This window comes from Rattus norvegicus, chromosome 2 (assembly GCF_036323735.1).
Source record: "Rattus norvegicus strain BN/NHsdMcwi chromosome 2, GRCr8, whole genome shotgun sequence".
NCBI classification, from domain to species: domain Eukaryota; kingdom Metazoa; phylum Chordata; class Mammalia; order Rodentia; family Muridae; genus Rattus; species Rattus norvegicus.
In genome coordinates, this window is record NC_086020.1 from 83,558,370 (window position 1) to 83,585,789 (window position 27,420).

The window sequence follows — 27,420 nt, forward strand, 5'->3', positions numbered from 1 at the left end:
AACTAACACTGTCTCGGTTTCTCTTCCTGGGCCCTTGCACTCCCAAAAGAAGGCTTGAGGGGTCTGAGCCTAAGGAATTACCCCATTCGTAAGCTTCATTATGGCAAATGTGTGCATAATGTTGAGGTAAATTAACTTATTAAACAACAGCGTACGTATCAGGTATGTGCGTCGTACATCCAGAAGGGCTCCACACCTTGAGGGCTTTGCTTCTTGGGTGGACACTGGGGACGTGCCAGCAGTCGGTGTGAGCACACTATTCAGATGTACACAGTGTACCTAACCTAACAGGAATTCAGGAGCTCCTGGGCCCAGGGTTTAATGAATACCACTCACAGTCTATAGGTATGAAGGAATCAATGTGGGAAAAGAAGCCATAAGTTCCTCCCGGCTCCCTCCACACAACCTCATTAACCCCAACTCTGACTTTATTATAAAATAAACTGTTTTGAGACTGGAAAGGTGGCATAGTAGTAAAAAGGCACTGACAACTCTCTTCAAAGACCTGAATTTGAGTTCCAGCAGCCATACAGTGGCTCACAACGGCTTGTAGCGCCAGTTCCAAAGGATCTCACACTGTCTTCTTGCTTCTGTGGGCATTGGATGACTGTGATGCATAGATATGCATGCAGCCAAAACACCCAAATGGTACCTAGAATTCATGCAGATCTCCCTACCTCTGCTCCCTCAGTGCTGGGATTAAAGATATGCACCATCACGCCTAACCTTTAGGCCTACGTTTTAAAATTTTTAATTCAAAAAAGAACTTCCTTCCTCAGGTACAAACTGTCACTCTCAAAATTAAATACATGGTAGTCTTACTTAAACTAAATCCTTCTGAATGGATATATTAATTTTTCATGAGCTGATTAGTTTTAAATAAATAATTTTTAAAAATATAAAAGAAATTAAGCCCAGACTTCTTCCAGTCATTATTTACACCCCCACCTATTTTAGAATTCTTCCTCAAATCTTATAGTAAAAATCAAAATAGGTTAAAGTAAATGGAGGAGGGACTAAAGCCCTATACAGCCCAAGACCATGTCTGAGACTTGCTGTTATTATAGTGTGATCTTTCTTCATTTTTCTACACAGAGATAGTCATCTCTTTCAGGTTAAAAAACCCTACAATTACCCTCCATTAAAACAAAATAAAGGATCAAGTGAAAGTAATTAAGACCTTATTAAAGAAATTTTAATAAACCAATTATAACTCATGAATATGATAATCTCAAGAAAAAGAGCCATCGTTGGCCTGAAATAAAAATAAAGTATCTCTTTAAATATATTTAGTATACATCATTAGTTATTTAAATTTCTTCTGAACTAAATCAACTGTCAATTATATTTGGAACAGTATTAACTTTATACAGATAAAAGGATGCTTATGGATGATGTAATTAATGGAACGTTCCATAAAAACAATTTTATTACAGATTACTATCAGAAACAAATTAGCATACCTTCATCATGTAAATTAAGATTTGCCAGTTACCAATTACAACATTTTTTATGTAACTTCTCCCAGATGCTCATCCTTTATGAGTTCCACTTATTCCACAGTTTTTCTATGAGTTACAATTTGGTATCACCCTGAGTAATTTAGAACTATTAGTAAGTTAAAATAATGAAACCTCACCGATCAAAACTCACCTGAGAGATGAAACTCCTAGTGCTATATTGATTAGTGTTTTTCAGAGGTATAAATATTTCCCTTCCAGCTACAAGTAGAATGTCTGTAGATTCAGGGGACATAATGCCATTTAAATAGCATTTTTTATATTCGCCCCTGGATTTATTACTTGCCTTGCATCTGCTGTTTTATGCGTTCAGTTCCTTACACCATCTTGATAGCACTATAAGGCTTTAGAAATGCTTGACGTCATCCTGCAGGGTCGTGTCTTGCAGTTACTCACTAGGCTTCTTTGCAGTTAACTACCTGGCAAACGTCTCCTGGGTGTTAGAGCACATTCTGTGTGCTGTGAATGTTGAGTGTATTCTGCATCCTTCAAACACTCAGACAACTGCCTCTTATCCTCATGGTTGGGAAGGAAAGAGAGGACAGATGCATCTTAGTAAATGAAGGAGCGACTAAGGTGGGGGATGTGTAGATATCCGAGGTGAGGAGAGCCCATTCAGCAAAGGGTAGGGACAGGAAAGGGATGAAGAGATACAGCAGGGTTTGAAAGAAAGGGAGTATAACAGATGATACTCCGGAATTGAAGAGCTAGAAACAGCAAGCACATGTTGCTCACAGTGTCAGGGATCCAGGAGCAGCCATGTTGAGTAGCCCTGACTGTGCTCATTTGTAAGACTCAAATCCCTTTAGGCTTAAGTATAGCTGGAGGACCTGCTTACAAAGTGGTGCCGTAATATGACTGCTCAAAGAAGGCCTCCCTCTTCAGCGTAGTCTCCTGTCTGTGGGATGCCTACAGATCCTGTGGCATACAGCAGGTTGTAGGACGGCCCAGAGGAAATCCAGAAAAGGCCACAATGCGGTGCACGAGAGCCTGGTGTGGGCTCTCAGAGTGTGATTCTGCTCTGCTAGACACATTGAGCCCAGTTCTCTCTATGTTCAGGATCTGGCTGCTCAATCCCCTTGTGGGGACTATAAAAATCTGTGAACATGTCCTAAGCCATCACAGCAGAAAGGGGGGAAAGGGATTGGAGAAATTGAGCAAAATCCCATTCTCATTTACTCGGAGTTACCTAGTTATCTAGCTCCCCATACAAATCTTGACTCTCTTTTCGTCCAGTGTATCGTTTCTCTCCCGTCCTCCCTCTTACGTGTGTGTTTTTAGCCGGACAGCTGTGGATCCAGCTCTTGCCCAGTTTTGTCCTCTGTCAGTTTATCAACCATTGTGCCACCTGTCTCTAGAAACGACTGGTGTGACGTTCAAATTCCTACATATGCTTAGATAACTGACCCAAACTGATGTTTTAAGGGCACATGGAATAGTGGACTGGGCTCCTTCCAAAAGACTTGTTGTATCTCATAGTATCCACCCACTTTCCCAGCTCTTCCTCTAGAGGTGATAGCTTGTGCTTGGTAGAGTCACGGTCCTCCTTTCAGGGGGTGTGCTGTGAGTCACAGATACTTATGAAAATAGGTGTGGTCCGCTTGAAGTTGCAGGCCAAGCACTGGAACAAGCGTATTGGACTGTGACACACATACAATCAATGTAGACAGCATATGAACTGAGGAATGGCCCTGTGCTCAAGTCTGAACTAGTTTGAACCTACTGATAAATTAACAAGAAAAGCAAGGGAGACAGAATAGTCCAATGAGGACAACTTTTTTATCATCTCACTTCTGGTCAAATAGTAGATTAGTCCTTATAGTTTTCCTTGATTTTCACCTCTTTCCCCCAACTCTTTTCTATTCAATAAAATAGCAAAAATTATTTGTGATCACAGAGTAACTTTGGACCCCTATATATTCCCTATATGTAAAAATGTTCCTTTTATATTTTGCTATGAAGCATGTTACTCACATTTGAAAGCGCTCTTACAGGCTTCAATTTGTCTGTGTTGGTATTTTCAATCAGGGGCTGGAAATAAAAATACGCATTATCATCTGTCACCATTTTTTACATACAGTGCACACAAATGCTTTAATATGGCTTTCTGAAAAGGTACCCTCAAATACCAAGATAGATATAATTCATTTTCATATTCTTTTTAATTCTGAAAGAACAGTCGTTTCACTATAAAGTAATATTATGACACTACAAATGAATGCTAGTACACATTTTGATTATATCAGTGATCAGAATTTAGTAAAAAGAATCCATCATAGAGGAATTACAAGCTTTAACTTATTTTTCAAAATGATAGATATGTTAATATTTCTAGTGTCATAAATCAGTCCTACTCAAAACGTATTTTCTACTCCTACTGTTTCCCATTGAAGACTTTGTAGACTTGATTGTCTGAGAATAATGGGAATAGGAATTCACACACAGAGCATGTGGAGAATCACTGATGCACTCAAAGGAGGTTGGGTAAACTTTTTTCTGGAAAGGGCAGGTTGGCAAGTTGCACATGGACAAAAGTGAAGATAGGATGTGTGAATAGACAAGGATGATTGGTTCACAGACAACAGGCAAACCAAATCTGACCTCACTGCCCTGCACTAAAGGGCTGGTTTACATATGCCAGATAATTGCATTCACTTAAATGAAATTCTCAGTAAATGATACTTTTGAAGACAGTTGAAAGTGTATCTGTAAAGAAGCCTTGATACAGCTGTAGAGTCCTTGATTTAATTAATACTGAGTGGGATTTGTGTTATCCGTGGCTTTCTTTGGTAGAACATGGAGTGCGAGAATTAATCAAAATGTCAGGAAGAATGTTCTGCTCACCTCGCACAGTGGCTGAGGTGATGTTTCATCTCTTTAAAAGATCGCAAGCCCCTTAAACAAATGATCTGAAGTTTAGTAGTTAGTCCAGCTTAAGTGTTGAAGCTTCCTTTCCTTTATACATGTTATTCAAAACAAAACCAAAATAGGACAGTTATTTTAAAAGTATTTTTAAATGACAGCCTAACACAAAGGCGGTGTCTATGACCTCTTCTAGAATTAGTTTTGTTTTAGATAACTCATATTTTAAAACTCAAAACATGTTTTGTGCTCAACATTTTTATTTTTTTGCTCTGTCTACATTAATTACTCTTAGACTCTGTCTCCTACTCTCTGTTGCTCCCCTTTTAAAACTATTGTTTTATTTTATTAAGATCAAAGTGTAATAATTTCCCCCTTCTCTTTCTTCCCTCCAACCGCTCCCATGAACTTACTCATCCTGCTCTCTCTTTCAAATACACGACGGCCTCTTTGTCTTTAAATGTTGAGGTTGTACATAAATATTCCTAAACCCATAAATACAGCCCGCACTGTGTGTTACTAGTCTATATATTTTCAGGAATGATCCTTCGGTATGGTATAACCATTTAGTGTGTTCTTTCCTGGGGAAAACATTGCTCCTGCTTTGCCTATAGTTCTTCGTCTGGGGTTGAGGCCTTATGAGCATTTCCCCTTCCGGGTCAGCATGGCTATTTACCCAGCCATAATAGTAAGACTTCATGAGTACAGCTCCTCTGACTTTTGTTGACACTTCTTTTATCACAACAAGGTTCCTATACCTCTGTCTCTTACAGTCTTCCTACCCATCTTTTACAATGATACCTAAACCTCGGGTGATGGAGTTGTGTTATAGTTGTATCAGTTAGGACTGGGCTTCACAACTCTGTATTTTGGTCACTTGTAAGTTCTGTAGATGTTTTTGCCTGAGACAAAGAGAAGTTTCCTTGATGAGGGGTGAAGATGACACTTCTCTATGGGTATAAGGACGAATATTTACCAGTCGTGAAGGACTATGCTAGCTTAATTAAGTGGCAGTTGTAAGTTCTCCAAAATCTGTAACCTCACTAACCTCATGTGATATGTTAGATTTCAATACTAGCCACGATTTCTATTTTTGAGTAGGATAGTTGTTGGTTACCACAATGGTGCCTGTGCTGTTACTGCTCCCTTGATAATGTGCTATGTTGGAGCTGTGGAATCATAGCTAAACAGGACTATTGGTTGCTTCTCTCCTTTGGAAGTTTGTATGTCTCTTTCTGGTACCAAAAAAAGCTAGTCCTCAGGGAGCAGGTCAGATCAGGCAAATTCCCTGCAGATGAACATAAAGCTGAACTTTCATGAATTAATGCTGTTGTATTAATAGTGCCTTGGTCTTTCACAGTGCCCTACGTGAGGTCAGGTCAGAAGGTGTTTTAGTCATGGCTTCACAGAAAATTAACTCAGCAACAAGAAGAGGAGCAGCACTATGAAGAGTTCAGGTCAGATCCAGTTTAGGTCCTCTGGATCCTATGTTCAAAGTGGGTGGTGTCTTTAGCAGTAGACACTTACCTTCTGTTTCTAAAGGGCAACCAAGAATGACATGAATAGCTTATAACAATTTGGAGTGTCTCTTGGATAACTCTAACCAACATCTCAGAAGAGGCTTCTCCTACCTGGTGATGGGGTTATTGTAGGACAGTCAGTAACTTCATAGTGCTACTCCTCTTCTTGTTGTGTTCATTTTCTGTGGAGCCATGAATAAAACACCTTCCGACCCCACACAGGGCACTGTGAAAGACCAGGGCATTAATGCAACAACATTACTTCATGAAAGTTTATCTTCATGTTGGTCTGCAGGAAATTTGCCCAATAATGAATTTGCCCATGAATGAATGTTTCCATCCAAGTCCAGCTTTCTAAACCAATGAGTTTGTCTTATTTATGGAAGCATGGGTGAGTGGTTACCTAAGTTACCATGAGTGACCCTAAAATATGTCCATCACCAAAACCTCCCATCCCAGCATAGATGATATCCCCACAAATGCTGCACTGCTAGAAGCCCTCACCCACCACCAGCCTTCAACTTCATTTATCTAGAACCTCTCAATCCCTGTGCAGCTGAACAAGACAGAAGGGAGGAAGTGGCTAGGATCTCAAATGAGGATCTGATGAATTTACTCTTCCTCCTACAGAGGAAGCTTAATTGGTCCAATTTTATGAGGGTCTCATGGGGTAATTACAGTTACTATAATTTCAAGACAGCAGTAGCCTCATGCATTCCAATGAACAGGGTTCCAGAACAATCAGTGTTCATGAGGAAGAGCATTCTACAGTTCTTGTTGGAGTGGTGCATTCAGAGTAAAACTACAACACTGTCACTGCAGCAGTGATGTTTAAATTGCTCTCTGAGCCTTTAACAGTGAGTGGATCTGACCCTGGATTCTCATAGTTTCTACCAATAGCAACTGCATATTTTGAAGCAGATGCAAACAGACTACATAAGCATGCTGAGACCTTGGTTAAAATGAAGAGCTGCCAGCCTGTTGGGAGTATCATTCCTTCTCTTCACTCTCGAATAGAATGTGGGAGGCTGTGCCCATTGTATTAATGATGAACCAAAGCCTGGTGGGTTCTTCAGTTCAATCAGATCCCTCAAGCTTGTTTCTCTCCCTGGTAAAGTGAAAAGTGATTGTGACAGTTTTCTTTTAAAAATCATATTTCCTGTCAGAAGCCATCTAGGGAAGGCTAACGGCATGCCAGTGAATTTTCTGGAGATTGCCCACCATTTTCATGATCTATGATGGGTGTGCTCTAAGAATGCGGGGTCCTTAGAGACATCAGCCCAACATAGCTTCTTGCCTTTCCTGTCACTATTATATACCCTAATGATTCCTGGGCATCAGCGCACCCTAGGGCAAATTTCCTACAGATCAACATTAAGACGAACTTTCATGAATTAATGCTATTTAGATGAGTTAATGACTTTATAGAATTTCTGATTTGATTCAAATCATTTTCGAAAAAGTTTAATATGACAGCTTTAGTTATTTTGCCAGAAAAATGTAATAAAGTTAGTGCCCACTCCTCATAGAATAGTAAGTAAAGGTTACATTATAAGGAGTACAGTGAGCTTTCACAATTACACTAAGAAAAGAAATAGATTTGAGGCAAATTTGTAATCAAGGAAAAACATTCATTATAGGTCAGGTCCAAGAGTGAGGCGACAGGTATGCACAATGACAAAGCAAGGTCATACAAAACTGTTACTTTAAACTTATAATGAGCTTATAGAATGAAACACTATTTTGAACTTAGTATCAGCATACTTCTGTAACTTCCTTTTTGTGTAACATTTTATCTATGAGGTAATTTTCTAAAGGACTTTTATCTAAGAAAATATAAGAAGGGCAGAGAGAAGGAATAAAGTGTGACCTGGAAGGCTCTGCTCCATCCACCAGATATATAATTTTTAAGAATGTTCGTTTACATGTTTGTACACTGTCTTAGGGTTTGTATTCCTGCATAAAGCATCATGACCAAGAAGCAAGTTAGAGAGGAAAGGGTTTATTCAGCTTATACTTCACCATTATTGTTTATCACCAAAGGAAGTCAGGACAGAAACTCACACAGGGTAAGAACCTGGAGGCAGGAGCTGATGAAGAGACCATGGAGGAATGCTGCTTACTGGCTTGCTCTGACTTGCTCAGATTGCTTTCTTAGAGAACTCAGGACTACCAGTCCAGTGATGGCATTGCCCACAATGGGCCCTCCTACCTTGATCACTAATTGAGAAAATGCCTAACAACTGGATCTCATGGAGGCATTTCCTCAAAGGAGGCTCCTTTCTCTGTCATAACCCCACTTCTGTCAAGTTGACATACAAAATCAGTCAGTAAATACATTTAAGAGTTTAAAAGTTTGAGAGTTTCTGGCTGGGCATTCTTGCCAGCCCCAGATAAGTGTTTTGTTCCATCAGTAGTTCTGACCCAGTAAATGGCTTGCTTATTCCTGTCACCAGGTCCCATGGGCTATTAGCATAACCCCAATTGCCAAGGTCACAAACCCTTTTTGCTGCCTGCCTCTGTTAACCCTCTGGTGTCAAATCTGGCCTTTGACAATTCCCAGAGCATGTCTCTTCATGGTTCCATACAGGTGTTTTAAAATTAAGGGCAGCCTCTAAGATTCAATTTCCCCCTTTTATGTTTAGTGCAACACACACACACACACACACACACACACACACACACACGTGCGCGCGCATGCACAGACGCGCACACATATCTCAGCACACATGTAGAGGTCAGAGAAAACCATGTAGAAGCCTGAGATCTACTCATTGAACTCAACTCAGGTCATCAGCCTCTGCAGCAAACATCCTTACCTACTAAGCCATCTCACTGGCCCAACCTATAGTGTGTCCTCCTTCCTGCCAGTGTTGCTATCTCCAGTAAGGAAGGCTGGTTGAAGTAAGAAAGAGTGGTACCCATTCAATGTCCCTCCTTGTGCATCTCTTGTAGGAGTCCTTTGGAACCTCTCATCATGCGATGCCCTCAAGATGCCAATCATCCAGGACGCCCTGGCAGTGCTGACCAATGCAGTGATCATCCCTCACTCGGGCTGGGAGAATTCACCTCTTCAGGACGACCGGAAAATACAGCTGCATTCATCACAGGTGCTGCGCAACGCCACTGGGTGCCTAAGGTCAGTCCCCGCCCTGCCGAGTCTGGTACAGGGACTTCATCCTCCCACTTTGAATGCTGTTTCCTGAGGATCTTTGTTCTGCAGAGGCAGATGTTGTCATGGCAATTAGAAAGCTTGTCTTGCAACCTCTTCCTGAAGACATGTCCCACAGCTCTAGACCTACGCAGTGTTTAGCTGGATTAGCCTTCTGTCTTAAGCCTAGAAGAAAACGGTTTCATTTCAACCAAAATCAAGTCACTTTCTTTCACTGAAAACAATGGTTTATAAGTAATCTGACATGACATTTTACTTGTAAAGTAACCAGGCAATTGCATGGGGAGAGTCTATAACAAATGTATAGGAGGTAATTAAGTACTACCATGAACCTTTTATTCTAGGCCCCTCCATGCATACTTCTTCGTATGAATACAGGGGCCCCTAACCTCCTTTGAAATAGCTCCCTAATAAGACCTGTTTTACTTGGTGTTGTCAAGTGTATAATTTTTCTAGTACATTAAAAAAAAACCCACACAGGAATCTAGGGAATTTCCTTAGAATTGTCTTTACACCATGGTTGACTTTTAGAAAAGGAGGTACTAAGGAGGTAGTTAGCAAACGGTTTCCATTTTCTATCTTAGACATTCTTCTAAAGCCAACCTGTGTCTCTAGGGAAGGTTTATATTAAAGTTGGCAACTTCTAGCAGATGGGTTAATTATGGGATAGGAATAATAAGGCTTATTGAACATGCCCAATCAAATATACTTCAAAACTAAAATGTTCAGAGTGGTTTCAGCTGTGCTGTCACTGACCAACAGTTTCTCCTACAATCGGCCGGTTTCTAGATGTAGAGCCAGTTTCTGCTAGGAGGGAGCAAAAGCACCTCAGTAAAAATTAATAATAACTATCTTATGAATGTCCATGCCATGCTCTTGGCCCTGACACTGAGTGGACATTTTGTGTATGTGTAGAGCGAAGCTCACAGTCAGCCTGTGAATATCTTCACACCCTCAGAAACAGGACAGGAGTCCTCCAGCACCTTCACTTTTCCTCCACATGACATATAAACCTTTGGCATGACATCTCTGGTTAGTCTCTGCCATAAACCAGATTGATACTTCTCCAGAATTCCCTGTTGTAGCATCCCTTTATGACTTATTAAATTCTCTTCTACCTGAGAGCTCTAACTCTTCTAGTTCTAACACTGGAGAAACTCCTGACCTTCTGTGCCTGGTTATCTATCTCAGTTACCTGCATCTATTAAGAGTCATATTCCTCCTTTTAACATCTTCCCTTTGCAAAGCCTGTTGGCATTCCTAAGAAGCCTGGGGAAGGCGGAGCCTCAGATTCAGTTGCAGAGTAAAGACTTGGCAAGCTCTGCAGACTAAACACTGAATAACAGCTATATCATCGCATCTTCTGACGTTTGATTCAAGGATGAGGGCACAGACCTATGAGTGTGGCTTCTGCACCTTTGCTGATAAAGTAGAAGGGCCAGTATATGTCATGTGACCTTTTCATGAGGCCTCTGGCTGCATTTAAGGTCTAGAATGTGACCCAGAGTAAGGTGAGGTCAGTACCAATGCAGTACCATTTTGTATTAGGATTTGAGTACTTATGTACTTTTGGAATCCAGAGAGTCCTGGATCCAGATCTCCATAAATGGCAAACTGAGTCTTGCTTTTTTTGTTAGCACGAAGGTCAAACCCAGGGCCTTCCACATGCTATGCAGATAGTTTACCACTGAGCTGCATCGCTAACCCTGTGCACTTTAGTCTCCTCCTTTCTAAAAGCTCACTAAATTCACATTTAGTTAAGTCATGGAGTCACACCTGATTTTTACTCAGATCATGAGCCTCTGCAGACCATTTCCATTTGACCACACCAAGAGGATGTGTAGGTTCCTATGGCAGTAGAGCTCTCCAGAAATAGCATCCACCAAGCAGCAACTGATGAATAGAGTGCAGAGTCCTGTGTGTTGGTTCATTTGATTTGCTTCCCTTTTGCTTTTGGAGTTTTTGAAACAGGATCTCAGTCTGTCACCCAAGTTAACCTCATACGTGCTTGTGATGACCTTGGCTCTGCCTCCTGAGTGCCTCAAAATTGTGCACTATCATGCCCAACCTTAATTTTTCTCTTGATGTTTACCAAACAGCGCTCACCTGGCCACTATCCTTTCTGCCCTTACGTGCCAGATGTTTGCTTCTCCTCCTCTTTGCTCACTTTCCCTTCTCAGTCCTGAGGTCTTTGCTGTGGTTGGATGTGAATTGTATCTCCAGAGTCCATTGGCCAGAAGCCTGGTCCACACTTTGGAGATATGGAGAGTTGATGGCACCTTTGGACAGAGGACATGGTGGGAGTGGCTGGTTCTTGGGGCATTGTCTTCAGTAGGAACAGCTGTAACTCTTGGGAACTTCTCTGAGACAGGTCCTCTGGAATTCACCCTGCTCCTGTGTAACTGATTCCTTTCATTTCTTCCACCATGGTGATGGATCTATGTTGAAGCCCTCAATTGAGAACAAGCGGGAAGCATCACCTGGAATTGGTGTCTGAGCCTCCAAAACTCTGAACCATTTTTTTTTTTGGTAGAGAAATACAAAAAGAAAGAGAAAAGCTAGGTGTGGAGTGGGCAGGAATCTCTGACAGTTACCCAGAGAGCCTCGTCTTAAATCTCCATTTAGAACCATGGGTGCTTTTGAAAAATACACATAGGTATATTTTTAGGAATATCCTAATCAGTCATGTCAGACTCCTATGTTCTGTGACTGATCTGTTTAAGATAACATGATATTTTAGACTTGTTTCTGAAACTACAGTTTAGGAATACATAAAATAAGATATAAAGAAAAAGCCGAGTTTCATGTCATGGGATTTCCTAACCTTGTATAGCAAATGGCAGACAAAAATCAATATGTGGGACCATTCTTCTCAGTCATCACTCCTGACTTCTCTCCATAACGTAACTGAGACTTGTTTTGGTTACTTCAAGAAGAGCAGCAAAGTAAGATTTAAGCAAGTAGCATTTTCTTCACAATTTTACTTTTCAGAGATGAATGTGAGTTTATGGATGTAGGCCATACTGAGCTTCACTGTTCAAAGACTCAGCAGAGAAAACTTCAATAAAATATGTTTAATTTTAAGAAACTCAAATCTGAAAACTATCTTGTCTCGGACAACTCATGCCCTTAATTGGCAGCCAGGCTCTTGTGTGGCCCAGTGGTAAATGCTACAGTGTGTCCATAGTGACCACCTCTCCACCCTGACTCCCAGAAGCCACATTCACAGAGTAATTTCCAGGGAAAAGCCACTGGCCTCTGCCTTCCTTCATAGGACAGAGTCATCTCCTGTGGACGGACACACCAGCAAGTTTAAGCACAGGAGATATTTAAAATGAAGGCTTCACATCCTTTGTCCTTTTCCATTTAGGATGCATTTTGTGTAGGAAATGTGAGTTTTCTCAGGCAGATCCATCTGTTTGTTCCCAAAATACCTATTTATCACTGATGAAATAAGATAGAAATGGGGGCAGAGGGAGCTTTTAAATTTTGTTGAAGGAGTGGATTAGTTGGAAAAATGGTAGTAGCTGGATTATAGGATGAGATATCAGGCCTTAGAACCAACAAGATGCAGGGCAGGGCAAGGTTTAACTCAATGCACTGCCTCCACCATGCCTTCCTCCCTCACCTCAAACAGTCAACACACATTCTCACTTATTTCTTTCTATTTTATAATTCTATCTTCTGTTCCACTTCTGCTATGTCCAAAGTTTATTTTTAAATAAAACCACATTTTAAAATCTTGTTCACAATAAAATGAAAACCAATTTAATATATCATCTAGAATAAATGTTAGCAATTTTTAGAAAGACTTTGGATTAGATCTGAGTGAAAAATATTAATTTTTTTCATTTATGATTAAGAATCCTCCAAAAAAAAAAATGACTTCATGCAGACCAGATCAGACCTGGGAATAGATTTGGTTTTGTACTGACGACTGTTTTGCTGAGCACTGTGTAATCAAATGTGCCTCTTAACCTTTGGCCATTATAATGATCACCTTCATCTAAAAACACATATTAGTGGGCTGCAATGAGACTTATCTGTCTGTGGGCAAGCTCTTGCTGGCCGAAGTCAGTGTAGTGGCTGACATAATCATGCCTCCAAAATCCGTGTCTATCTCTAACCTTGGCAGGTTACATAGTGTCTTTGGATTAGCATGGACCAAAGTTTAAGCATGCCCTTTTAAGGAGAGAGCACATAGATGCACAGAGGAAGAGGCCTTGAAAACAGGCAATAAGGCAGCTACATGCTAAGGAACGGTGAGGATACCTATAAGCCACCGTAGAAAAGGTGTCCTTCTGTAGAGCCTTTAGTGTGAGCATGGGCCTGCTGGCACCTGGGTTTTGGGATCTATCCTCTAGAGGATTGTTTTCCACCGTGAGAATTCTGAGACCCTGCCTCTGGCAGACCCAGAAAACAGCTGTTTTTAATGTTTGCCAAGGGACTGTCAGATCCAGGGAACACCTTAGGACCCAGGACAGGGAGGAAAATGAGAAAGCCATTGTTCCCAAATAGTACTCAAAGAACTGGGACAGACGGTCCAGAGCGAGGCTTGATTCTGCCTGTGTGTAAACTCAAGCGCCTCTATAGCTCAGTAAGGGAAGAAAGGGATTACCCATGCAGGGCTAAGGCCTGCATGCCCCGGATGTGATCGTCTCAGACTAAGGTTTGACTCCAAACCCCTTGTCTGGGTGTGCATGACGTAAGAGGCTTCCTAGCTGGGTGTATGAATTTTGTGTGCCCTGCTCTTACCCAGGAGACTTTTTGTATTCACTTTCTCTCCCAATGTTAAATCCAGCATCAGAGCTCAGCCTGGATTTATAGGAGACTGTGTGCAGCCAGAAGTCATTCTAGGTTCCTGTACAGGGAACTTGACATGATACATACATCATTTTCACAGGACACTCCAGCAGCTGCCTGCACAACGGATGCTTCCTGAATTTTCTCAGGAAGATGGCTGTGTTTCCCATTTAAAATATCGCAGATCAATACCCTAAAGATCCTTGGCGTGGCCATAATCATCATTTGAGAATGAGCTGTAGGCGAAGCCCCAATAGGCGGCCCCTTTTTCTCCCATTTGATCCAGCAACTAACTCAGGACGACAGCCCGTTCATGCTCCTCTGTGGCTGTGCTGCCTTTCGTCATGGGACCTTAGGGCTTTATCAGCAGGGCAAGTGTGTGCATGAGGCTGGCTCTGTTAACTTCCACCGCTCTTTTGCTGGGGCCGCCAGATCATTCATTTATTTTTATTATTCTATTCCCACTTCAGCATCTTGTCCTGAGGGACAACAATATACAACCCCAGTTTTCCTCATCTGTCTTTGTGTACACGGAATGTTATTAAGCCTGTCAGAGGAGCTGCACCGTGCCTCTGCTTATGAGTGTAATTAAACTCACACCCTCAATTAGTCATTTTAACCCATATAATGGATGAGCGCTCAGTCCCACAGTGCCACTAATTCTAGCGTGACCTTGAGCAAACCCATCACAAAGTGATGCTAATGATATTCACACCAAGACCAGAGGCTCTGAGGACATTACTTTTATCTGGCTTACTCTCGCATTAGCCACAGGTAAGAAGAAGAAGAAATTTTTACTTTTATGTCAGGATCATGCCACTACTATCCACCTACTCCGATGAATGTCCTTTTAATATTTTTACTTTATACCCAGACATACATAGAGTGTGCTTGGATCAAAACTACTCCCCCATTCTTTTCCCTCCAATCTCTCTCTGTCTTCCTTACTGCCTTTACCTCCCAACTTTATGTGTTCCCTTTAGTGCTGCCTCTGTGTGTATGGACCATGTCCTAGAACACAGAGAGCGCCCAAGGGCCCACAGCCACAGTAATAAATTGTCAGTAACCCCTGAGATATGGGTAGGAGCTCGTGAGTCCCTTCCCCATCCGTGCTTAGCTTTTGCCTGGCTAGATTGTATTTATGACAGTGTTTTGCATGCAGCCCAAGCCACTATGCACTATCACTTCTGTCAAATATTGCTCTTGCTACAGACCTATACTCTCTTTTGGCTCATACAGTCCCTCCTTACCCTCTTTTGTGATGATCTATGCACCTTGGAGGGAGGAAATGTGATATCGATGTCCTATTTAAAGTTGAGTGCTTCCTCATGGTACTTTCTCCAAAATTGACCATATAATTGGTCAAAAAACGGGCCTCAACAGGTACAGAAAGATAGAAATAATCCCATGCGTGCTATCGGACCACCACGGCCTAAAACTGGTCTTCAATAACAATAAGGGAAGAATGCCCACATATACGTGGAAATTGAACAATGCTCTACTCAATGATAACCTGGTCAAGGAAGAAATAAAGAAAGAAATTAAAAACTTTTTAGAATTTAATGAAAATGAAGGTACAACATACCCAAACTTATGGGACACAATGAAAGCTGTGCTAAGAGGAAAACTCATAGCGCTGAGTGCCTGCAGAAAGAAACAGGAAAGAGCATATGTCAGCAGCTTGACAGCACACCTAAAAGCTCTAGAACAAAAAGAAGCAAATACACCCAGGAGGAGTAGAAGGCAGGAAATAATCAAACTCAGAGCTGAAATCAACCAAGTAGAAACAAAAAGGACCATAGAAAGAATCAACAGAACCAAAAGCTGGTTCTTTGAGAAAATCAACAAGATAGATAAACCCTTAGCCAGACTAACGAGAGGACACAGAGAGTGCGTCCAAATTAACAAAATCAGAAATGAAAAGGGAGACATAACTACAGATTCAGAGGAAATTCAAAAAATCATCAGATCTTACTATAAAAACCTATATTCAATAAAGTTGAGTGCTCCATAGTTTCGGATTCCCTGCACATTGACCAGCTGTGCATCTCCATAGTAATTGCCATTTACTACAAAGAGAGTCATCAAAGACGATAGCTAAGAAGTGCACTCATTTGTTGGTATGAAGATAAGAAGCTGCAGTATAGTTTATGATTGTGTGTCCATTTAACAGGATAATAGTACAATGTTCTCCCTGCTCCTAGGACCCAGTTTTGGGTGACCCACTTAGTGGTTCCAGGGGTTCCATCTTATGAGGGGGGCCTGATAGCCAATCAGAAAATAATTGTCCACTCCCACACTTATGCCACAATTCCATTAGCGGTACTAGCCCGGCAGGCTAGTTGTCACTGTAATGCAAGGTTCATAGCGGCTCTTCATGAATCATCTCCCCTAGCAGCATTCAAAGAACCATTCAGAAGTGCGAAGATGGCCCATAGGACTGAACTTTCATGCTTTGAAAGTGTTGGCTGTTGCACTCTGGGCTGGCTTACGCCTCTGCGCCAGGATGTGGGCATGTGCCAGCTGCATGGAGTACCTGGATGCTTTGAATGGAAATGGAATTTCTCTCTGAGTAGTAAGCAGATGCTGCACTTTTTGCTGCCCCACCCTCTTTTCCGCATCTGGACCTTAAGCAGCAGCACCTCCTTCGCTGGTTGCTGCTCACTGACCAGAGGGCCTGATGTAGGTGGGACATAGTTTTCTTGAGTCGTGCCTCAGCTGCAAAGATCATCCAGGATGAGGCCATGGAGATCAGCGGTGAAGAACTAGGGATCCTGAGAGCTCATAGACTAAGTGGTTCCTGCCTAGCTAGCAGCCATATTGGTAGCAGAGCTGTGCACCCCATTGCTAGAAGCTCACTTCCCTTAGATAAGTAAGAAGAAGATAGAAAGCCTTTTATGCTTGTTCAGTTGCTGTATCGAAGTATCATGGGCTGTGTGACTTAAGTCATTGGATCCATGTCCTCAGAACTGTGTGCCCGGAAGTCAGATACCAAAATGCCAGTGGGCTTATTCCCCTAAGTGTCCTCTCCTGAACTAGCAGGCTTCCGTCGTCCATGGATCTTCCTGTGGTCTTCCCTCATCTGCACCCAAATCTTCTTTCCTTTAACCGCATCAGTCAGACCAAGATCAAAGACATTATTCTAACAAAACTGCCTCATTGTAGAGGCCCTGCCTTCACATACAGTGACACCTTAGCAATTCATGTAAAGTGTTTATTAAAAGGCCACACCTCCGAAGAAATGTCGACAGGGAAATCAGCAGAGCCATTAAAGCAAAGTTCAGGTTTCCCTCAAATAAGGAGAAAAGGGAAGGGGGAGGACAGAGAAGGGAGAGGAAGCAGTGTGGCAGCGGTGGGTGCTGAAATGCCTTAGCCTGACAGAGCTCATCAAGCTCCCTGGGGAGATCCTCATCCTTTGCAGGAGCTGAGTCTCCCAGAGAGGCGTTTGCCTGGTGAAGGCTGCAGTCTATTAGTCACTGACTCCAGCATACATGGGAGATGGAGCCTTGGCGTGAAGGCAGACACAGTGATGGATTTCAAGGCACAGCAGCCAGATCCCATCAGATAGTGACACTCGGGATCCTTCTCCTGTAATCTGTGAGTGCACTCTCCTGTAGCCCACACCAGCATTTCCATTCTCTGTAAACTCACCGCACGAAGTGCCAATGCAGTATCCGGAAGTTGCCTCGTGAAATTCACACCAGAGGAGTGAGTGATAGCAACTGAAAGCCTGGCTCTCTTTCATGTGCCAGGCCACAGAGCGTGTGCTCTGGGAATGCTGGTGAAGGAAATGGATGGGATCCACAAGATTAGCAGCAGGCAACCTTGCCTGTCTAGCCTGAGGTAGATAGACGGTCTATTTTCTCTAATTAACATATCACAAGATGAGTGTGTGTGTGTGTGTGTGTGTGTGTGTGTGTGTGTGTGTGTGTGTCCCTGCCTATCTGATTGCATGTATAAAGGCAATGGTGTCTTCCTCAGTTTCTTGCTGCCTTATTTTCTAAAACAAGGGCTAGCAGACTAACTTTGCAGCCTGGCTGAGCAGCCAGATCCCATGGATCTTCATGTCGCTGTCTCTCCATAGCTGTGATTATTGACACACGGTGACATCCGTGGGTTTTTACATACTCACTGTGTATATAGTTCTCTAGCTCAGGTCTCCATGCTTTTATGGAAAGGACTTACTCTAATTATCCAACATTCTTTCCACACTCATATTTCATGAACTGGTAATGAGGACCACTTTCTCCCAAACATACGTTGTTTCCCTTAGAGTATACAATGATTGCACCTTAAATATAAGCGATCAGCACAAGATATCCCATCATGCCATTCCTTCCATATTACATTTAGTAACTAAAGTTTTAAATTTTTTTTGCTGTTTTTTTTTAATTGGTTGTAAGTATGTGCTTCTTATAGTTGTGTTTCCTATGTCTTGAGATTAGCTCCATGTTTAGCTAGGGAGAAAGCTAGCATGTTTAGCTCCCTGGTTGTCACTTCAGTCTCTGTGAGCACCTACTAGCCCTTGGTTTATTCTCTGGACCATGCATGGTTCATGGGGCCCATCCTCCAACCCTCTGGTTCCTACACTCCTTCCTCTCCCTCTTCTGCAGGGTTCCCTGAACTCTGCCTAATGTTTGGCTGTGGGTCTCTGTACATTCCTTAATTCTGGTCTGAAAGTTAGGCAGGAAATATTCTGGAAGTACTAATTAAAAACTATTTTTTTAAGTCAAAGTGAGCCAACAGTTGGGTTGTCCTGTCTAGGCTTCATAATGTATGCACAGATTCATTTTTTTCTGGAAGTTAAGTAACAATACTTAAGTATTATGAGTTAAAAAAAATAAAGCAACAATACTTACGTATAAGGTAATATGTTGATACCTTCGTCTTTTTGTTGTGGGACTCCATACTTTTCTGTCTGTGTCATGAATGTATTTCTCAGTCTCTTGGACTGCTACGGAAGGGGACAGACATGCTGGGACTTCCGATTAACCTGTGTCCTTCATTATTGTCCCCGGGAGGTGCAGATGCATCATTATTCCCCATTAACAAGCTCTGTACCGGCACAAAAGACATGCTGCCGCAGAGGCACTGACTGGAGCTAATGAATTCCTACAATTAATTACACTTCTCTTAAGGTAACTTATGACCAGAAAGAAGCTATGCTGGCACAAAGAGTTTATGTGAGAATGGCTATGCCCAGGGGAGGCCAGCCAATTCATCATGCCGCGTGGTGCTTCGTGAACGTTCTGTGTGGACTTTCACGTCCTGACCATTGTTCTTCCTGACCTTATTTTGGAACAACAGTGTAGTCACTAATTGCAAGCTAATTTAATTAAAGCGGACGAAGGTCCTGTCAAGTGGAAGTGTCGCCAGCAGAAGTGGTCCTGGCTGCTCTTACAGCTCTGTTTTGCACAAGGGTGTGTCAGGCTGTTGGAGCAAATGGAGCTTACTGGAAAGGGTAATTATTTCAAGTAAGAGTAAAAAGCACGGTGTCCTTTTTGAGTCTGCCAGGAGGCAGGGCTTGTGGCCTGTCACAGTGAGTGAATACCCGTGGAAATGGAATACCGGCTCAGAGTCTGGCAATACCTGAAGGTCAGACTTTCTCTCTAGCATGTGGGAAGGCAGCACCACTAAGCTGTCTTCTAGAACAGAAAGGAATTTTATTTCCTTTTCAGCTATGAGCTACCTCCTGGGCTGGCAAACATGATTAAGTGACATTTGTCCTTGACCCCTGTCTCTCCTAAGGAGATGAAACAGATGAACAGGACAGTACCCCCCAGTTAGATGGGGGGCGGGGAGGCTGAAAGTTTCAACCAGCCCCAAAACAATAGGTTTAAGGAGGAAAGGATACAGGTTACTGGGATTTTTCAAGGCTATTTCCCTTTAGAGAGCAGATCATTGAGACAGATCGTGCTCTCATTCCCTATCAAACACCCAGTGGGGAAGCTCTGCAGGTGCAGGTAGAGACCTTCAGACACATCCTGTCTGAACACCTACCGCAGGGCTTGAAGGTACAGAGGCTCCGACTGGGAACCAGGAGGCTGATGGAGAAAGGGGCACTTTACTGCTCACCTTCCAAGCTTCTTTCTCTTTCCTTGGAAACTCACTGAGCTGTGAAGACTCATGCATGAGACTCACAGGCGAAGGAACACAGGGACACCTAGAGATCCAATTTTCCTGGCCTGAGTGCAAGTCTTATGCATGGCTTCATATCAGTGTCCGTGAGTTCTTAGAAGAAAGTACTCTTTATCAATGAGAGGAAATATTGGTCCAACCATCTGGTGTCCAGCCTCCCAGTTCTCCTCTGCCCCTGAATTTCTGTGTTTGCAATAACAGCTCCTTGCTCTGACTTTTTACACTAGGACCTGGTTTACCCAGTGAACATCACAGAGGACCCCAAGTACACAAAGAACTTTGTTCTTCTTGCTTCTTCATATCCCAACTTGAATGGCTCCTGTTCAGAGGCCTCCCATGACAATTGGAGGCTTCCCTGACTTTGATGCCTATGTGCCGAGTGAAACCCAGCCACATGACAAGCTGCATTCTCAAGTAGCTGAGGATCCTGACTGGTCACCTGTTCATTCTCCCTAAAACATCGTCATTTACCTGATAAATGCATAGCTCAGCAACCACAAAATGAACTCCCATTCTCACCAATGCAAGGAAATTTGCAAGTTTCCTGGTCACTCAGATCTCCTCAGTTATGGAGAGTCAGGGAGAGGGGAGTGAGGGAGGGATAGAAGGAGAGAGGGAGAGGGAGGGGTAGGAGAGAGAGAGAGAAAGAGAGAGAGAGAGGGATGCATGACCCCATGTTTGCACCTGAAAACCGTATCTTGGTTATTGCCATATGCATGTATGTTTTCCAGTGTGTTTGTGGTATATCCACTAAATGATCTACTGTATCAGTTAGTTCTGTGAAGCCACAGAATCTTTTTCTGTCACATAAACATCGCTGTCCTGTCAGCTCATTTGTATTACTCTTGGTTCTTCGTTCAACCATCTACCTAATTTGAAGGAGACCATTGGACCTTACCAATACAGATCAAAAATCACTATCATGCTTTAGGAACAAAATGTGCATTTCTCTCCAATTGACATAAAAATTAAGTCATAACAACACAGCTCCATGCACCAAGATTCCAACCTGAGTTCCTAGAGCCTAAAGAAGAAGCTTTGCTCACGGTGCCCTCACTGTGGAATCAGCTGGCAACACTCAACATTGATGCCAGATAAATGCTAAATCAATAGCTTAGCTAGCTTAGATGGGGGTCTCATTCCCCATATATGTAAAAGGAATTTCTAAGCTGTGTCAAGGACATTGCTAGGTACCATTAAAACTAAGATTAATTAAGCACAATATTTGCGGTCTGAAAGAGTCAGGGAAGTTCGACTCTTGGTGAATAATGAGTGTACATAAAGCCATGATTAAGGCCTTTGTAGCTTTGTTGAAATTCCCTGGTGTAGAGGGCATAGATCACACTAAAGAACACCAGCAAGACCCCCAGGTGTTTCTTGGTATGCAGAGCATAGAAGGGCTAAAACGCAGAGGAGAGACTGCTTTTCATGTCTTAGAATGGGCAAAGAGCTCAATATGACTACCTAGGATAATGGGGAGGTCCCTGAAAGAGGGAAAGTCTCCAATACCAATGCTAGGAGTTCAAGGAGAGAAATGGGGGAAAGTCTCTTTATTTTGTAGACTACCTGGAACCATGGAAGCATGATTAGAAGGAAGAGGGGCCATGTTGCCTGTGCTATATAAATGTAGCTATGGGCTCAGTTGGAGGGTGGAGCAGAGAGATGAGCGAGGACCTCAAGAGGGGAATAAGGAGGTTGTTTGAGGGCAGGTGAAACCTAAGAAAACACTGACCCCACTTGCTCCTCTTGGACTATATCCTAGAAGTTAGGGGGAGAGCTGCAGTCAGATGTCCTATTTTAGATGTTGTGTTGAAATCTACAGGTCAGGTGTTGAAAAGATCTTCCAATCTAGGTCTGATTGGAAAGTGACTTGCTGTGTGATCTTGAATTACTGCAGTATCCATATCTTTCTCCATTTCTAAAGGATGAGCCAGCCATGTATGTATCACAGATCTACCCACAAGACTAAAAAAATATTAATGTAAGTGGGGAGTGGAGAAACTATTTTTTATATTCCCTTCCAAATTATCACTTATTTTATATAACAACACATAACATCTTCACCACATTGGTATGAAATCCAATTATTCTGAGTATTTTATGAGCAGTTAAGGAAATTCTTGCATCTTTTGCATCACTTGACAAGGTAAAACTGTCTGACTGGTAAGTAGATGAATTGTACACGTGCTTTCTTTGACAGTCAACCCCTTTTGATAAACTGGGGGTAAATGTGTTACTTTTTTCTAAGGTTCGAATGGGGATAAAGTGGGACATGTTCTTAATTCAGCAAACATATATAAAGAGGATTCACCATGCTAGGCACTGTGCTAGACCCTTCTGATGTTACTGTCAAGAGGGACACACAGACACACACAGACACACAGACACACACACACACACACACACACACACACACACACACACACACACAGAGTAAGTGGGTCCAAAGGTAAAAGGGGACCCTGAAGGAACAGACTGGATTCAACCTAGTTGGAAAATAAAGGGCATCTTCCTTTTGCTTACCATGCTAAGGACTTGGAGTTTGACCAAGAGCAAAACGGAAGATCTTGGAGAAGACTTGTAGTTCAATGTATGTTTTCCAAGAATCACAATACTGGTCCCACAGAGCTTCCATGGGAAGCAAGGAAGGAGAAAAAGTAGAGAGACTGTAGCAGGTGCTGGGTGGATAAGTCGGTGGCCATGGAGGGTGACTAGTGGCTACCTGTAGAGCTGCAACTATCGGTGACAATTGGATGAGGTTTTCTGGGAAAGAGTCAAGAACTAGGAGCCTATGCAACTGACAGGTATCCTGGCATGTGGCAGAGTAGCCATTAGGAAAGTTCCAAATCAGTCAGTCCCTGGTTAACACCTCCAGTCTCAACCCTATGTCTCCTCACATGTACCCTCTACCCTCCCAATCCTCTGTCCTTTTCTCAGATTGCTTCCTCCCTCCCATCTCCTACTCTATGGTATTTCTTGAACATGGTAGCCACACACACACCTTGGAAGGACTATGCTTTCTCATAATATTTCTTTTCTATTGGTCAGTAACTTAATCCATGGTTTCCATGGCAGATTTCACAACTAAAGAGAAAAGAAGAAAGGGCTGGTTGTCATGGTGCAGGCTGCGATGACAAAATACTTTTCTCTTCTGTAGTTCAAAAGCAACAGAAATTTGTCCCTCTGTCATGGAGGCTGAAAAGATGGAGGGACCAACATTGTCTCAGGATGGTTGCTTTCTGCATCAAACATGATGCCTTCTTGCTGTGTCCTCACATAGGAGACAGGGCAAACATGTTTCCCAGGCTTCTTTTTTAAGAACACTGATCCTATTGATGAGGGTTCCACTCTCCACCTAATCTCCTCCCAGAAGCCTCACCCCTGAACAACCTTACCTTGGAGGTTAGTGTCAGCATAAGAATTTGGGGTAGGGTAAGGGGTGACACAAGAATCCATACCTTTGCATTGGCCAACGCAATGTAGAGGTAGATAATGTTTCCTAAACCACTTCCAAAATTCAGATCAAATGGAGAATGACAGTACATCTCCCTTGCTTGTAACTTCATGGACCTACACTGGGCCATGTCTCACTCTGTAGAAAGTACCAAGGTTGATGAAGAGTGCTTTATGAGCACACAGCCCATCGGATGTGTCCATGGGCGCCAATAGACAGGGAACTGTTGCTTTGTTGGCTGTAGCAATCTGTAATTTCTTTGAACTTGGAATAGCCTAATGCTGTGTGTTTGATTTTTGTTCAGATTCTATAAAAAATATTCCATGTAGAGTGGTCGTGATTAAAGTTAAAGTGGCACAGTATGTTTCTCGGGGATTTTAGCAAATTATCAGATTAAGTGAAGCCATTCAGTGCCTAGCTGAAGCAGCCACAGCTTGTACGTTTGTACAGCATATAAGACTCTTCTGGCAGTATACAGTTTAAACAAATAAAAAAAATCACCTACTGTGCCTTCTTGTAGCTGTGTTCTTTACTGGCCAACAGATCTCTAAAACTTTTCTATTTTAGTACTCATAAAAGGATTTGTCATAAGAGTAATTAGATTAAGGTGAGGTTTAAGAAAATCCTGAGTTTCTGGCTTCTATTTTCTAGGTTACTGCTACACCACACTGATGTCTCGGTGTGCTTTGTGCCAAGTTTCTAAGAATTATAATTATCTACAAAGAACAGTGAGGATGTGACAGGGAGACATGCCCTAGGCCGAGTGTCAAGAGCAATCTCTCTCTCTCTCTCTCTCTCTCTCTCTCTCTCTCTCTCTCTCTCTCTCTCTCTCTCTCTCTCTTCCCTCCCTCCTTCCCTCCTTCCCTCCCTCCCTCACTCCCTTCCTCCCTCCCTCTCTCTCTCCTTCTCCCTCTCTTCTTGGTGAAGACACTAAATTGGTTAAATGTATAATTTTAAACAAAATATTCATTTATATTTGTATTTGCTCAAAACCAAGGGTGATGAAGAACTGAAACCCCTTAGATGGTAGCACTTGTTCAGTGTTGCCTCGGCTTCACTGTGTAACTCAGCCCTGCTTACAATGATGCTTTGTGGAATCTCCAAGTGTCTTTGCATCCGATCTTTTGACACAGCTGTTATAATCCTTGGATTTGCAAAGTATAACTCTGTCCATGGGCCACAGCAGTAAAATGAGATGATGCTCCCTGAGGTTCCATTATCCCACACTCACACTGAGTGCCAGCCATCTGGTGGCAATAAACTGGGAGGGGCTACTCTCAGGTAGGAGAGTTGGTGAGATTCTTGCTCAGATTGAATTGCTGCAGCAAGAGGCAACTAAAAGTCCTAATGACTGTCTCCCGTCTTGTTGCTCAGAGCTTCTAAAGTGTTCCCATGAGAAGAAACAGAATGCTCATCTTATATCCATTAAGTCCTTGCACAGAAATGTTAATGTGGGCATTCATGTAACATCCCGTGGTGAGTCTCAGGCTTTGAGGAACTGTCATGACATATTACTGCAGATTAGACTCACAGAATGTGCAGTTCAATGATGGCCACAGAGTTCTGTGCCCCAGAGGTAAAAGAGGCTTGCTTGATTTCTCCACTTGAAACTGATCATATTTGATATCATGGTGCCCACCATGGCTCTTCCTGAGGAACTCTGGGAAGGTCTTATTTTCAGGCTCAACTAGCCACTGACCAAATTCAGTTCTAGGCAGCTGCAGATTGACAACTCAATTTCCACACTGGTGGCTGAACAGGAGTTGCTCTAAGATCCTTGAGGCCACCATTGTGTTCCTTGCTCTGTGGACCTATAAGCCAACATGGTGGCCCACCGGAATCCTGATTCACATTTCTTGTTCTCCTTCATCTGTAGCTCCCACTGGCAGATCAGTCTTGAATCTTAAAGTAGGCACTGACCTCAAGGCACCTCTATTACCATGCCTAGATGGTTATTTCACTCAGTCAGGAGGTGGAAATCTGAGAGCTATGTCTTTAGAGTTCCTCCTACAATGAAGAACAAAAGGTCCAGATGAACCATATGGCAGCGTTGCTTTGGAGAGTCAGAAACTAAACTGCTCTTTAGCTTCTCCAACATTCTATAAAGCATGTTATATATCCTTTGGTGTTTCACACATGAATCCAATGAATTTAGGTTGTTTCCACTCCCAACCTTCTTTCCCAACTTCTTCTAGACTACCTACCTCCCAATCTCATGTCTTCTTAGTGTCTTCCTCTTCTTCCTCTTTTTCTTTATCTCTTTGGAATCCCATGGAGTGCTTGGCAATGCCCTTCTAAGTGTGGGTGTGGGGTGCTATCCATTGCTGCTTGGGCAACCTTCAGTAGGCTATACCTATGAAGAAACCTGAGCCCACCCCCACCCCCAGCCATCATTTGCCAATTGTTCCTCAGCCGTTTCCTGCTCTGAGCTGGAGTGCCCAGTTCTTAAGTAGAAATTCAGACTGGTCTATGAACTTAAAGTCCCACCTGGTGCTTGAAAGAGTATAATGCTAGATTCCAGCTGCTGTTCCCACCACAATACCTTCAGCTCTCACAGACACTGACAAGTACCTAACTAAGATGTCACCTATAAATCCCTAGCCAACAGGCTTCCCAGGGAAGTGAGTAAACACCAAAGGTTGCTGGTATGACAACTACATATCCTGCTTCCCTGCCCCATTCCCCGACTCTATCCTGGGAATTGGAAAGCCTATCTTCAGGCTTGTGCAATCTCCTTCACTCTCAGAAGGCAGAAGAAGAGACTCCCACATCTGCCACAGGGACTCTGGATTCTCCCGTCAGAGATTTTATCATCTTGTCTATCTCCAATGCTAGAGCCTGAACTGTCCTCAGAGGCCCACTGTGCTGTTGTCTATCTTTTTATCTGCCCATGACATTACTAACTCATCTAGTAAACTTCTTAGACAACAATCCATCTCAGTGTACCCTCTAACCTCCATCTGAGCCACCTATGTACTCTTCTTTACAAAAGCATACTTCTGCTTCTAGAAAGTTCTCCAGAAAAAAGTAAGCAGAGATCAATAATTAAAGTTAAAAACATATCCTTACTCTTCCAAAAGCAAGAGATCCATGTTATTTTTGTTTTGCCGGTTGTCTGTGCGGTGTTCTCTTACATGGAGCACACATGTATTCAAGAACTCTTTGCCTCTTTGTTCATCTCCTTTCTTTATCCTCAAACAAAGGATGGACTATACACTCTCTACACTGTAAACTTGTCATTAGCTAAAAATTCCAATTGTTTCCAAAGGTCAGTATTCACCTAGCAGAACTACCCAATTGTCTCTAGCTTTTTGTCAAAGGAACATCACCAAGTGAGTTTCCGAACTTGCTTCATAATTTAGGAAATTGCAGAAATTCTAAGAAAATAAAGGAAAGATACATTTTATACACTTTTAATTACTTCCATTTTGGACATAGCTTTTAAGCTCTTTTGATCCAGTGAAGTTCTTATTAGCATTTCTACCATAAATTAAAGAGTACCCTCCTCCCTGTAGGGAAGAAGATAGACTTCATTAATTTAGGCTGTCATAGCAAAATGTGTTGACTGGGTAACATAACCAAAATAAATTTGTCACAGCTCTGAAGGCTTGGCATCTGAGACCAGAGGACAAACATGGATGGATTCTTACAAGTGTATTGTTCCAAAAACAGATGGTGGCTGTTCCCGTGTCTTCACAAGATAGAGAAATAGCTAGTCAGATCTCCATAGTCCCCTTTATAAGAGGAATGATTCAGTCAGGTAGGTAGGCACCACCCGTATAATGTAATGGACAACAAAGGCGTCACCTCCTAGAATTTGAATGTTGTTAGTCCTCTGCCAACAGGAAAAGTTCCCAGAAAAAGGACACAAGTGGGCCTGGCCTGGAATAACAGGACCTGTGACTTCCACTCCCCTCTCCTACCCTGGGGCTACTTATTCCACTGTGCCAG

At 42.5% G+C, this 27,420-nt stretch overlaps 1 protein-coding gene across 3 annotated transcripts in view; it reads left to right on the forward strand.

The window, feature by feature from the left end:
• Positions 1 to 27,420, forward strand: part of Ctnnd2 (catenin delta 2) — an 847,941-nt gene that overhangs the window by 678,901 nt on the left and 141,620 nt on the right. For all 3 annotated transcript variants that reach the window (NM_001271502.2, NM_001415019.1, XM_039101550.2), the window contains one exon: positions 8,858 to 9,041. In NM_001271502.2, the coding sequence (NP_001258431.2) occupies positions 8,858 to 9,041 (184 nt within the window). The remainder of the gene's footprint in view (positions 1 to 8,857; positions 9,042 to 27,420) is intronic.